The 13,872-nt window shown below is 35.5% G+C and overlaps 1 protein-coding gene across 1 annotated transcript in view; it reads left to right on the forward strand.

Moving 5' to 3' along the window:
* CFAP54 (cilia and flagella associated protein 54) overlaps nucleotides 1-13,872 on the forward strand; it is a 120,729-nt gene that overhangs the window by 42,819 nt on the left and 64,038 nt on the right. Inside the window, exons 23-29 of the mRNA XM_085321225.1 lie at nucleotides 2,359-2,544; nucleotides 3,612-3,754; nucleotides 6,277-6,424; nucleotides 7,393-7,548; nucleotides 8,769-8,891; nucleotides 12,081-12,212; nucleotides 13,599-13,695. Coding sequence (XP_085177351.1) covers nucleotides 2,359-2,544; nucleotides 3,612-3,754; nucleotides 6,277-6,424; nucleotides 7,393-7,548; nucleotides 8,769-8,891; nucleotides 12,081-12,212; nucleotides 13,599-13,695 — 985 coding nt within the window. The remainder of the gene's footprint in view (nucleotides 1-2,358; nucleotides 2,545-3,611; nucleotides 3,755-6,276; nucleotides 6,425-7,392; nucleotides 7,549-8,768; nucleotides 8,892-12,080; nucleotides 12,213-13,598; nucleotides 13,696-13,872) is intronic.

The following is a 13,872-nucleotide window of genomic DNA, read 5'->3' on the forward strand; positions in this document are numbered from 1 at the left end:
GTTTGAAATTCTACTAGGTTGAAGGCATACGATATTATGGGAGCTTTTTTGAATAATGATTTGAATGCTTCGTGTTACAGAAGACTCTGCCCCGTTTGATATACCTCTGGTTTTCTGAAAGGCATTTTAAAGGAAAGTGATGTATTTACAGGGTGTGCCTCAGTCACTGTGCTCTTTCTAGGATTCAGAAAAATTCTGAAAAAAATTAAAATTTATTTTAATACTTTTATTAAAGTAATTATGTTACTCCTATTCTATTTCTTCTTAGGAAGACCTTGCCTTACCTCATTATGGCAACATGGTAATATCACTATTTCAATAGTTTTCGTATTCAGATACAACTGACTTTCTAGTCATTCTCCTCTTTCATGTGGTACAAATAGGCAAAGCATCATGCCACATCTTTGGTTCTTCATGCCTGATCATGTTGCTGCATTGGTGCTTTTTATAGTCACCCTAGCTGCTTCTATTTTTGTTTCATCATTATAATTAGACATTTTTTTCTGATTTTGTTTTATTTTTATGTTTATGTTAAGCTTATTTTTTTTCTTTTGGCTTGCCCTTTGATGTTCCCAGAATTCCTGGCAAAGGCCTACACAGGCAGAGTTCAAGTTCTGTTTCTTTATCACTTAGGCATGGTCACCTGAATCACTGCCATTGCCTTGTCACCTGAAAGAGGAATATGTTTCATCCAAATGCTCTGCATGTTGGCTTTTAGGAAAAATGTATTAGAAAAGATTCAGCACATCCTCTTCAGCAAATTCTTTTATTTAGTCTCAGACCTGAGTGGTCAATTTTCTATTTTGAATGCTTKTTTATCCAGTAGAGGGGAAAGTAAGATGGTTTTCAGCTTATTGCAGGGCAGGAGTCTGGTTTGCATTGTGACAGAATGATCTCAGCCTCTTTCTCCTCCTGTTTCAAGTTTTCCTGGCTTTGTGAGCAAGCTGTGGACTAATGCTGACATCCCCGTCTTTGGTGATCGAGAGGAAATTTTCCCTTTCGTACCTGTTCCCTCCACCTCCCCCTAAAATATGAAGATGTGTGAAAAGAGAAGATGTGTGTGGCTAATGGCAGTAGAGGCTTTGATGTTTTTCTAGTATTCTCATTATCAAATTCAGAGAATCAAGGTTCCTGTGATGTGTAGTGAGCTAGTTTCAGTTTACTATCTTGCTCCATATAAGCATGTTTCACTGGAGACTTTCACCCCGCTAGCTGTTTTGTCTGTGAACTTGCTGCAATTCATCCAAGTCACAGACTGTCTTAGCTCTGGCAGACCCTACAGAGYGATAGACCTCAGGTTAATCCTGTGCCTCAGCAAAGGAGCTTCTTATTGCTTTAGGATATGCTTTTGAAAACACTGAGCTGCAGAATTCTGAGCTGCCTGCTCCATGGAAAAGGCTTGGAATTCTTGGTGGTGGAGCAATCTATCAAAGTATCAGCATGAGAGAAGCTTGCTCTAAAGGGATGCTATGGATGATGTTTTGCTAATTTCTGGTCTGTTGGTTCAGGCTTCAGCCCCAGCATTTGAAGGGATTTCTTTTGTTTGGATGGCTCTTTATGAGGGCCAGACAGACAATATTTTTATAAGATACAAATCTGGATGCTGTCCATCCCACCTGTGTTGATGCTACAGTAAGATGTTCTCACTTCTGATGTTGTGCCTCAGTCATTGTGTCAACTSTATGTTGTTTCATGACCCTAAAACTTTCCATTGTGTAAGTCGTCTTGGTTGCTGAAGTGAAGGCAGAAAAACCTGTTAAGAGTGAGCCATAATGTTGAAGTGCAGGTGGAAGAGTCCTTGAAGAAGAAATGAGAAGAGGATCTTCAAAATATATTGTCTATGTACCTATTGACAAACTGCTCATTTCCGCTTCCAAAGTCCTGTTAATGATGTTGAGAGAATTTGAGACATGCTTTATCCTCTATCCATATCTGATACATCCATGTGGCCCATATGAAGGAGAGCCACAGGCTCTTTCTCTGGAAGCACAGCTCAGGGCTGGAATGTCTCCAGCTCAAGCATGCACATCCACAGTGCTCAGGTGCTTATGGACAAAAATGTCTTGGAGAAGGGCCGGGTACTGATTTATTTAACTTTTCTCTTAGATTAGGTTTTCTTTTAGGTTCTCTCTATACTCAACTGCTTTTTGGAGAAGACTGGTACTTTTTCCTGTCATTTCCTTGTTGAGTCTCTTCAGCATTCTAAGCAGCATAATATTGCTTGACATATCTATTAGTCTAGGTTGTACTTTGATCCAAAACCATTAAATAATTTGTTTAACAATAACAGTTTAGAGTTTGAGATTTTTTGTTTGATGTATACCATGCATATAACTAGAAAGTATTTTTTACTGATAGATACCAGCTGATGGGAAAAGCCTCTTGGAAATACAAGGCTTGGATCCGAATGAAAAGTACATATTTGCAGTTGCAGCATATTCTTCTGATGGAAAACTTATTGGTGATGCTATTGGGGAAATGACTAAACCAATCCTTGCTTATCCACCTCTTTCTGCTACTACTGTTCGAGCCTATCTAACTCAGGTAAGGTTAGAGTCTTAGGCAGTAAATACATTAATTTGTTTGTATTTACTTGTTCTCACTGGTAGCTATAAAAAATTTCTGGTCAAAACTCAAGACTCTTGCCAGGAAGCTTGATTAGTAGAGATCACAATTTTATCATCACAAATGACGTATTTGAGTAGCTCAAATAATTCTTAGTTCAAAATGATTGGAAATTCSATGTAGCGGGAAAAATGTGTCTCAGCAAGTTCTTCTTACCCCAATTTTGATTGTCCTGTTTGTCAGTTTGCATTTAACTTCTTCTTAGTTTCTTCCTTTTTATCATTTATCTTTTCATTTCTGTGATGGAGGCCAAGAGCTAGAAATCATCCTATTACTTTTTAGAATATGGGGTGAAAAATGTGACTGAACTTTCCAGTGCCAAATCCAACTGTTTTCCTTTGAAATTATTTTTGTAGTGAGTTGTAGAAGGCCACAAAGGCTTATAATCATTTTCCATATTCTTAACAAAAAAAAGTTAAAAGAAATTGTCACATAGAGAAAAAGTGAAATCTTCTAGCCTCACAGATCATGGGAAAGTGTTAGAAGATTTCCTAAAATCTGCCAGAGTAAGAATTATCCTCATAAACACAATACTTGGGTGACTCCACTTACATCCCATGATCCAGAGCAGCTGGCAGTCTGCTGTATTAACAAATGGACCYAGATGAAATAATGCATTTTCACAAACTGCAACATGATACTTCCTAAGAATTGCATAAAGGACTGTTAGATCCTTGATTAATAGTCATGAATCTTGTTTGTGTTTTCTGATGCTAATTCTGAAGGAAAACTAGTATTCGCAGAATCGGATCGCTATTACCTATATTTTATTGAAATATGTCTCAAAATATTCTTACAGAAATTGGAAACCTGTATTTTAAGAGAGGCATTTTAAACCCATCTCATGGTAATCATATTTGGCCTGGTTATTTGAAGAACATGGAAATGTGTTAAATTAATTTTAATTAGCAATTGATAAACATTATAAAATGAAATGTAATCTTTTTTCTCTAAAAATTGCATAATTAAAATTTATATTTTTGTAGGTAGCCTACCAGACTGGCAATTATACATTAGCTAGAGAAGCATTTACACCAATGTGGGATTATTTTGTTTCAAATGCTTCCCCTCCGCCTGCCAATACAACTGTTATTTCTGCAAGCAGAAATTTGACTATATCTGAAAACAGGTAACTGGCAAATATGAAATTAAATAATAATTAATTGTAGAGGTGCAYATTTTATTTTTAAGAGTACCAGGCTGTGAAATGTTGAAAGACATTCTAAAAAAAAAGTTGTTAAATGTGTCATAAAATTAGTGTTAAAAAATGAGCAGAGGAGTTTTTGTTATTTAGGTAACTGCTAGCATTTACACACTTAATTCTGTATGATGATTGTTTTCTTGGGTAAGATATTTGGAATCATTTATAAAGTCATTAATCCTATGTGAGTGCATTTTCACATGCAAAATATGTAATATGCATTGGGCTCCTGACTTTCAGCTCCAATTAAGGGAGTAGTAGGACTCAGAAATTTTGACCATGCTGCCAAGAAGCCCACCCAAAATGTGTGCATGCTTGCTGATTTTGTTTTGGGGTGGTTGTGTAAGTCTGTCAATAATCTTTAAATATACTAAAATGTTTTAGGAGAAATCTTTGAAAATTAATTAACTTATAAATATGTTCCAATTGTTCAACCATAATATTATAGGGTTTTCATTATGACAAAGCCAAGCTAGAAATTTTGCATTTAAATCCACTTAAATTCCATAAATCCAAATGCAAAAAGAAATAAATCGAAACTTAATTAATTCCAAGATAAAAAAAAAAAAACTTGTATGAAATAAGACTGTTAATAAAATAATACTGTTAATAAAAATTGCAATTTAAATATCAGTCAACTGGTTATAATTTGATAATAAATTAACATCTAAGATCACCTTCACRTGTATGAAATTCTTTTTAAACTAGTACTTTCAGGAAAAAGCTTTGGCAACACTGTGGTGAAGATGAGAAACAGTTTTGCAGCTTTGGAGTTTCAGTTTGACAGACTGACTTGTAGTTTTGAAAGCATAATGATAAGAAGCAAACTTCTTGCTTGTATTTTAATAGTTCTGTGAAACATAGAAGAAGTAAAGATCTTTGTTTCAAGAAATATCTATATTAGATTTTTTTCTGAACGGTTTGGCCATTATACTTCTGTTTTCTCTTTACGGACAGRATATCCAGTAATCAGCTGTTCTAAGACGTAAAAAGCAGACAGAGGTTTGCCTATGCTGTGTTTCCTCAAGCTTTCATCAGAGTCTGTGCTTTTCTCACAGTCACACTGATGGATGCAAGCACATGTGTAGGCTTATGGAAGGCTTGGGTCATACTGCAGGTGAAAGTAATGTGCCTAAGTGTACTTCTTGTTATTTGGGGCTTAGCCTGATCGTCAAATGTGTATCTAGTCTGTCCTTCAAATGTCCCCATGTGATTGATACTAGACATACAAACTGATTGAGGGTCTTGATGGTATATACTGTAAGACCTGTTGGGATTTACAGGCAGCATATGGACTACCTTGATTCAGGCAGAGGATCACTAGGTATCCTATTTCATGGTGATTTGGGTGTTTTAGTTTTATCCCTGGCCTGAACAACAAAGTAGGAATGCAAGTCAGATCATTGTGACTGCTTTTTGYGCTTGTTCTTCATTAATCTTGTGTCTTGACTAGGTCTTTTAAATGCTCTAAGCTCTAGAGATAAAATTCAAATGAAGATACTTTCAAAAGTACCAGATCAAGACAGCAGATTTTGAACAGATGTTCTAAGATGTTCTAAGAACTAAGTGTTCTGGGGATTTTGTTTTTCCAATGCTTGTGTCCAAACCTTACTTYCATTAAAATTCATATGGAACATTCTGAAGGCGGCAATATCAGACTTGAAAGCAGCCAGTTGCAGTTTTATAGCCTGATAGCGGAGAAATTGTTTGGACTAGCTAGAAAGTACGTAGGACTCATAGAGACAGTAGAGGGAGATGGAGGGAAGGGAAAGCCCTTGATACCTTAGTCATATCAGCTATGTGCATGTGTCTGTTGATCTTCTGTCTTGAGTTTCAGTCTCTTTTAGGAAGCACAATCAAGGAGAAGCTAGATGTTTACTTCTTATATGTCAGAATTATAAGATTGTTACTATAATAAATGTGAAAAAAGGATAAATGTCTCCTCCCTCCAGGAATGCAAAAAACAACAACAGTGGGCAACTGAGAAAGATTCTTTTTAGACTTGTAATACATGACATCAGTGATAAAAAGGAGGCTGTTATTATACTTAGTAATATGTATGCACAACTGTGTGTGTCGTTGCTTATGTTATATATTACCATAATACAGGAAAATAGTAAAGAGCATGTGTAAAGAAGACACAGGTAAAATAAATACCCTGTAGCATCCCAAGTTTTCACAGAGGATWTAAAATAAGTGTCAAGAGGTTAGATGAAACAACTAAAGGTGGACAGCAACTTGAAATGGAGTCTTATCCCATTCATTTGTAGTTTTTAAGTTAGAAATTTTAAATAGTTTGTTCAGTTTTAAGTATAAATCTCATTTCCAGCACTAGCTGTATTAATCCTTTTTGTCTATCATTATACAGTTAAAGATTGCATTTTCAAGTGTGAGATGTCTGTATGATCATTAACATACTTTTATAATTCTTTTGCTTTTTTATTTTGTAGATTATGTTTTGAGGCTGTGTCTCAGACCTCTCCTATTGCCTTGCAACTCTTTCTGAGGAATATATTTGCTATTAGTGACATTAATATTATGGAAGGAGCACTATTCTGTGATTCCATCTGTACCAATGAGATACTTTATGAGGAACAAGTATGTGTAGTTTAAAATAAAATATTGCATTTGATTTTTCTTTTTTATCAGCTTTATTTCAGCATCCCAGGATAAATGTTGCACTGTATTAATCCTACTTGCAGTGTACTTTGTTTAAGGTACCTGGTCTTCCTTTCTAAAATATTTTATTATTTCCTTATTACTTTGTATCTTGGTAGAAAGCCAGTTTCTGGATCAGTGATTCCCTCAGTAATGCCCTAATTCAAAGCCCATCAATTTAACAGAAATATTTTCCTTGACTTCAGCAGTATTAGACTATATTTTAAGATGTATAATCATTGTAATTTCTGTTCTGCTTGGATGCAGATGGTATTTTTAAACATCTCTGCTATTTAATATGTACATTTTCATTAGTATTGAACTTCTAATGGGGTTTTGTGGTTGTAATATGCTGAAGTTTTCTTATTTCAAACTTTCTKAAAGATAACAGCATGTTAAGTTCATGGCACAAAAAACTTCTGTTTTTATTTAGATAGCCACCTTCATCTCTGTATTATTCTAGTCTTTTCTTATTCTTGTTTCATACAAATGTGAGTAGTCTTAATGATCATTCAGYGACTTCACTGGATCTGCTCACATATGCAAGAACTGCTGCAGATAAACTGGAAGAGAAAGAAAGGCCTTTTTGTCCTGCTGTTACTTACTTTAAGAGGTGAAGATGTGAAATTTCCAGTCAGCTTAGGTTGAGGTTGTGACCCAGGCTTTGTAAATGGGTAAATTTAGAAAACAAAATTAGTTCAAAAGCAATGGTTTTCTTTAGAATCACAAATAATSTTTCATTTATTTTATATATTTCTAACAGGTATCACTGTAACTTGTTTCTAARCTCATACATTATTTGTTGCTTACACTGCTTTTAAATTGCAAGAATATCTTTCTTCTTTCACTCTAAAATGATTTTAAACAATTGAATTTATATTTGAATCAAAATATTTATTCTTTTACAGGTTGGTAGATTAGCAGAATGTGAAAGATTGGCTGTGGCAATTGAACTTAGTAATTGGTTAAATGACGCAAGCTATGCCCTGCAGGCTGTTGTACAATGTTATGGTCTCCTTGCTCCGATCATTTATCACAAGATTTCTTCCGTAGCGGTAGTTCAGGTGAGAACACTTTAAGACAGAGCAGCTTGTGTGCAAGTCCTGTGATTACAGTCATTCAAATTAAACTTACAATGGAATGTACAGGAGGAGATCCAAACATCTAGGCTTTGAGTTTTTAGGAGCTGCTGAAAGAAAAGCCTCTAATGTTTTTATGCATTCCTAATGCATATGTTCAATGTAAGCAACACAGATTCTGCTCTCAGATATCTCAGATATATACTTTATCTCTTTGGATAAAGTAAATCCAAAATATTGTTTATGTCTTCAGGATGATTCATTGATATTTTTAAATTATAGTAGAATTTGTGACATAACTTTTAGTTGTTTTCCATATACAAATAGCAATTTTGAGGGGATAGAAGTAGCATTGTAGCTACAACAAAGGTCTAAAGGGTGCATCTAGAAGACAGGCTATTGAGAGCGTAGGTCAGATGTCCACCTAAAAAGTAGAGACAGAGACAGGAYTGGAGACAGGTACAACTATCACATAGTTGAAGCAGGGACTGACGGCCCAGACTTGAGCTTGAACGGAGCTCCTGGACAGAGCCCCAGGGAGGGGCTGAGCAGGGCAATGAAGGACTATTGAGGCACTCAGARCCCTGATAAGTTTTTAGGAGCATTTAGGACAGTACAGATTATATTTACCTGAAGTGATAATGTCTTGCTTAAGAAGTCATTGGCTATGATGTCCTACTAAAGGCACAGCTAGCCACTGGAAATGGCTCTTGTTTCAAATTTCATATTTTAAGGGAAAAATAATTTAGTCATATGTCTGTTTTCATATCTGTTAGAAAAAAATGAAAGAAATCTTTTATTGTTAGAAAAATTTGGAAACATTTTTCTTTCATTTACAGCTCTGACCAGCTCAATATAATTTTAAGTTGTCCTCTAGTAGGAGTATGTCATCTCACTGAATTAAGCATTCCTTGATTCATGTTAATTAAATCAGCAAAAATATGCATCAGATATCCATCTGTAATTTAATATCTGTGATTTTGTGTGGAACTTGTCATGTATTCCACCATGCTGTGGATGAAATCTTGACATTATTTAATTAAATGGAAATTTTATTATKGGCTTTTGTAGAGCTAACATTTCATTCTATCTATTAGATTTTAAAGTATTTTTAAAGTTCACCATCAAATGCAATACACTGTTACAGTGAGAGGTACAAACTTATAAATGTGTTTCAAACTTAGTTTTAACCCATGTTTTTACAGATCCTCATTAAATGTTTGGCAGTCCTTCAAGAAATCCCAAGTGCTACTTTGCAGAGGAAACAGGCAGGATGTTATGAGAGTGTTCAGCATATGATAGCTTGTGCTTCATTTTATACAGCAAAGGTATTGTGTATATTATTGTGCTTACAACCCAGTTTAAGATATAGCTTTTGTCATAAAAAAAAAATCCTAATAAGGTGACCTTCAGAGTGGTATCTTAGARAACCAGCACTCTTAAATAGTAAGGGTATGGAAATATTTATTAATATTTTTGTATTAGTACATTTTATGTAATAATGACATGTTGACTTTTTAATAAAATTGAGAATGTTTGTTTGTTTCAGAAAATAGACTGTAGTTATTAGCCAGTGACATTAGGTTCATGTGTTTTACATTTTATACCTTCTTGCAAATAAATCTATTTTAAATGTAAAATATAACTTTAGAAGTTCATTAACTGCAAAGAGCTCATATTGTAGTTTTAGTCAGATTAATATATATGGCTTATTTCCTAAGTATACACAAGAAACTTTGTACTATTTGGTCCTATATGTTGGCAGGAACCTAAACATATTTAACTTTTAAACATAATACATAGCTGTAGATCTCATTTATGCTTCTAATATTCCAACTATTTTAGTGACATAAGGAGAAATGTGGTGCGTGTAGGAATTATTTCCTGAGGTAGAGCCGTATTAGATTCAGAATGCATGCCATGGTAAACGTATGACTTTGGAAAAGGCGGATTCCCTCTGGCTTCGAGCATACCTCTGCCAAGAGTTCTTTCTGAAGCTGAGCTGTTGCTGCTGCTTGGAGGGATTCACCTGGGYTGGCTGTTCATATAAAGCTCAGGCTTTACGGGAGCTGGATCTTTGTACTCAACTCACAAGATCATATCATCATCAGAAGTTATAAGTGCACTGCAAGACCTAGTTTGCATTATTCTAAAACATATAAAGAGTTTGTTAGCCCTAATGTTGTCAGTTTCTTGGTGTTAATCAAATTTATCAGTTTTTTGTAACTGTGAGGACTTTGTGCTCAGCGAGGTCTGGCAGCTCCCTAAGGGCTGGGGAGCCATGGGAGATTGCATGGTCTGCATGGCAGGGGCTTCCCCAGGCAGGGCCCGTCCACTAGCCCCAGCAAAGAGTGGGACAGGCTTGAGGGTAGCAGCCAGATCCAATTTAGAGTCTGTATCACCAGGCAAGTTTGTGGTGATGAGTCAGGTCCCAGGTCAAGCCAAAAAATTGATCTGCAGGACAGGATCCRGTCTGGTGAAAGTAATGAGGGTCAGACACAGTCCAGTGATGGCTGAGGAGGTCTATCGTGATGAGACAGGTCCAAGGTCAGGCCAGAAAGCTAGCCCATGTGTCAGGGTCTAAATCAACAGGATTCATTGCCAGCCAAGGGCGCGGCTATGGCAGAGCTGGAGACCAGGACTCTGATGGCATTGCTGGAGTAAGGACTTACAGTCCCAGAATGATTTGAAATGGGGCTCCTGTGCCATGAGCAGGGGCAGGGGGAGGCACCAGGTGACACTGGTCAGGGCCAGCAAGGTATGTTAGTGTGGCCAGGGCTCTAACAGACTGACTTCTCTGGCTTTTGCAGTACAAATCATGGAGGTTACCAGCTTCAGTGCTGTTGTCTCCTTTCCACAGTATTGATTGTGAATGTTTGGAGCACTAGGAAATTTAACTTTCTGCTGTACTTGAATCACTACTGTTGTTCATCTCAGAATGATACCTGACTTGTCAGCATTCTGGAGTTTACCATGTTTTATCTGATTCCTATAGCCTTTCTGTCCCAAGTCCAAGGCCAGCAAATGCACCAGATGATGGACATTATTGCACGTGTAATTCCAGATTCACTAACAGAGAGGAACAGTAATTCCATGGAAATGGTGTGTTTGATGTTCCATGATGATTTTTGAGGGGGTAATCCCTGAGGCATTCACAAACCATGGTGACAATTGAGGAAGTGCTTGCTTGAGGAAATGCTTTTCGAAAAAGAGATATCTGAATTATCTTGTATCTCAGTTTCCAAAATAGCTTTCACGCTTTCATGCATTCCTTATCTCGTACTATTTGCAATTCAACTAACCAATGAATTTATTATTTGCTGTTCAAGAGCGAGTATGATATGCCCAATCACACTGATTCTCTTTTACTTTCTTTAATCTTGAATGTGTCAAAAAATATTGAATAGATGAAGCTCAGGTGACTCCTAGTCACTTGAATTCTCTAGAATTTAGTTAGTGTATCTGGAAAAATTTATTCCTTCAAAGTCCTGAACATACTGGTTTATTAAAAAGATTTTTCCTTTACGGATAAGTAACTCAGTGAAGAAACTATTGTTAAGTTCATTTCATTAAAATCTGTTTTCGGCACATACAATATTTCTTATATTCTTAAGTAGCTCATTTCTTTAAGACAGCTGGACTACGAGTATGTTCCTCAGATGTTTACTTGTGACTGTTTCTTTACATCACTCTTCAGTTTCAAGRTGTTTTTTTTTCCCCAAGTGAGGTTGATAAAATTTCCTCTAAAGCACCTTAGTACTGCACTTGTTTGTTGTTGGATTCCCCAGTTAAATGAGTGTCTGCTTATATTGTTAATTTAGTTCTCCTTGGATGTAGCATTTCAAAAGAATAGTATACATTTGGTGAATTGAAAATGCTTATGATATATCCATGGCATACAGTTTTCTATAAAGTTAAATTCAGGCCACATACTTTATTTATCCTAAAGTAATCTATACATTTATTTTCTATCCCAAAGACAGATAATCACAAAGATTTCCTAAAGTGAAGTTACCTTGCATACTTAGAAGTACTTTGGCCTTTAGTGTTCTGTCTAAAGAAGATAAAGCCATCTAAGAACATCCCCCACACAGTTCGTTTGTAAATGTCATGATTCACTCTCCTTTCCATAATACTCTTGAGATTTTCATACGTGCACTGAATACCAGTGAAGTAAATGGGGATCATTTGGTTATCATTTGTATTCTTTGATAGACATACTACATGAGGACAGGGAGAATGTTGATCACAGCAATAGATACTTCTAGTTAAATCTTTCTATTCTCTGATGGTTAGAGTCTATGCTTAAACAGCAGTAGAACATTTTTATAGCATTTCTGCAATTCCAATTATTCCTTAAAATCCATGGGTTTATTTTATTAATCAAAGCTTAATTATTGAATAATTAACTTCTATCTGTAATATTAATGCATTTTGATGTGTTATAGATAGCAGACAATAATTAAACATTGTGTGTTATGCAAAATGAAAGTATGTAACAGGTGATTCTTTAATAGGTACTACGTTCATGGAAGGAATATGAACTAGCAGTAATTGTTGTTAACTACGGCAAAAAATTGTTGGGTCCCCCACTCTGCCAGTCAGGAGCTGTGAAAATTGAAGAAACATCTGCTAACACAGAAGTTGAAGTAATTGCTCTGATTTTCGCTTTTTCTTTTCTCTAAATACAGCATTGTATTAGTTTAAAGATCATATTTATTAACTCTTTGTTCTAAAAGTGATTTTATAGAATGAGACTTCCTAAAGTACAGCAGAAAGGCCTCTGTTTAATTATAGTCATCTTTCTTAGGATAGGCTGCAGACTGAAGTGGGGTACAGGTTCTCATCTGGATGAACTAGTTAGGAATATTCCAGGCCAGAGCCATGAAGATCCTGCAGATGTCGGTACCAACATCTCTAACTGATCTTCACATATAGTCTGCAAGAATGCACTAGTGGACAGAAAAATAATTAAAGAATGGTACAAGAATCTCAGAAGTATTCTAATTAATGTAGAAACAACCTGTGCATTGTGCAGCAGCTGCTTGAAACTGATTCATAGTAGTAGGGTAACCTGGGAATTGTGCAGAGTTTGAAAATACTTTCTTAATGGAGCAAGAACTTTCAGTCCTCAAATAGCTTAACACTTAAGTTGCAAAGAAATGCAGTATGTTGAGGATTGGGACAAATAGGTTGAGGATTTCCTACAACCTAGAATCAGAGTATTTTGCAAATATTATGTTGTTTCTCCAGACTTTTCTGTCTGTTTTTTCTTTAAATAATTTTAGAARAGATTTTACTGCGGAGGAGTTTGTTTGAAAAAAGCAGTAAGAAGTAGGATAAATAAGATAGGAAGAAGGGAAGTAGTATGAGCATGAAGCTGAGATAGATTGAGGAGAGGAGCAAAAGATCAGTCAGTTGACAGGGAAGGCTTTCTGGAGTAACGTTTGTAGGATACTGACAGCATCCAGGAGAAGTGATTTTCTCTTATTTTTGTAGCTGAGTTTGCGATGGCTCCTTCCATCCTTCTGTTTGTACTAAAGAAGGAAAAGGAATGTAAGATCATAGGAACAATATTTTACCTTGTGCTGAGTAGGGCTGACTGAACATTATATTTTCACTAAAATGAAAAAATAGAAATTCTTTCTGCTCCCAAAAGATTTTGATTGCTGTAGGAAGTAAAATCTACAAAAGATTTATTTTTATGAAAACATTTTGTCAAAAAAGAAAAAAGTTCAAATATATTGTTGCGGTACCAGTGGGAATTCCCCCAAAATTTCTTTGGTGACAGAGCAGCCTCAGTGACTCCCTTGGAGATTAGTGAAGAATGAATTATGACCATTTTTTCAAAGCCATATTTAAAAAGTTATGAACATCATTTTTACCTCATTTGAAAACTAGAAGTAAGACAATATTGATTAAATCACCACATGTAGAATGAGAACACTTGGAATCTTAGCTGAGTCCCACTATTGATCTTCTATTTTCAGTTAGATAAAAGCTAAGTTCTCATAACTAAGTATTTGATATTCCAGAACAGTTCTACAAAGATACTCCATTTAGCTGCAATGGAAAAAGCAACAGAAAATCTAAGTGCTCTTGAATCAAATCTACTCAAACTGACAAAACCAGGTGGGTGCAGTATTAAAATACATCTTACCTTTTCAGATAGTTTTCTGTGGTTTATCTGTAAACATTATTTGCCTAAGAAATAGTTTTATTTCATATATATTCCATGATAAATCCAGCAAAATCACAATTCTGTTAATCTTATTTATCTGTGCTAGTAATGTGTATAATGACTTTTAT

The sequence above is a fragment of the Rhea americana genome, unplaced genomic scaffold (genome assembly GCF_003343005.1).
Source record: "Rhea americana isolate MKP2758 unplaced genomic scaffold, rheAme1 scaffold_69, whole genome shotgun sequence".
In the NCBI taxonomy this organism is placed as follows: Eukaryota; Metazoa; Chordata; class Aves; order Rheiformes; family Rheidae; genus Rhea; species Rhea americana.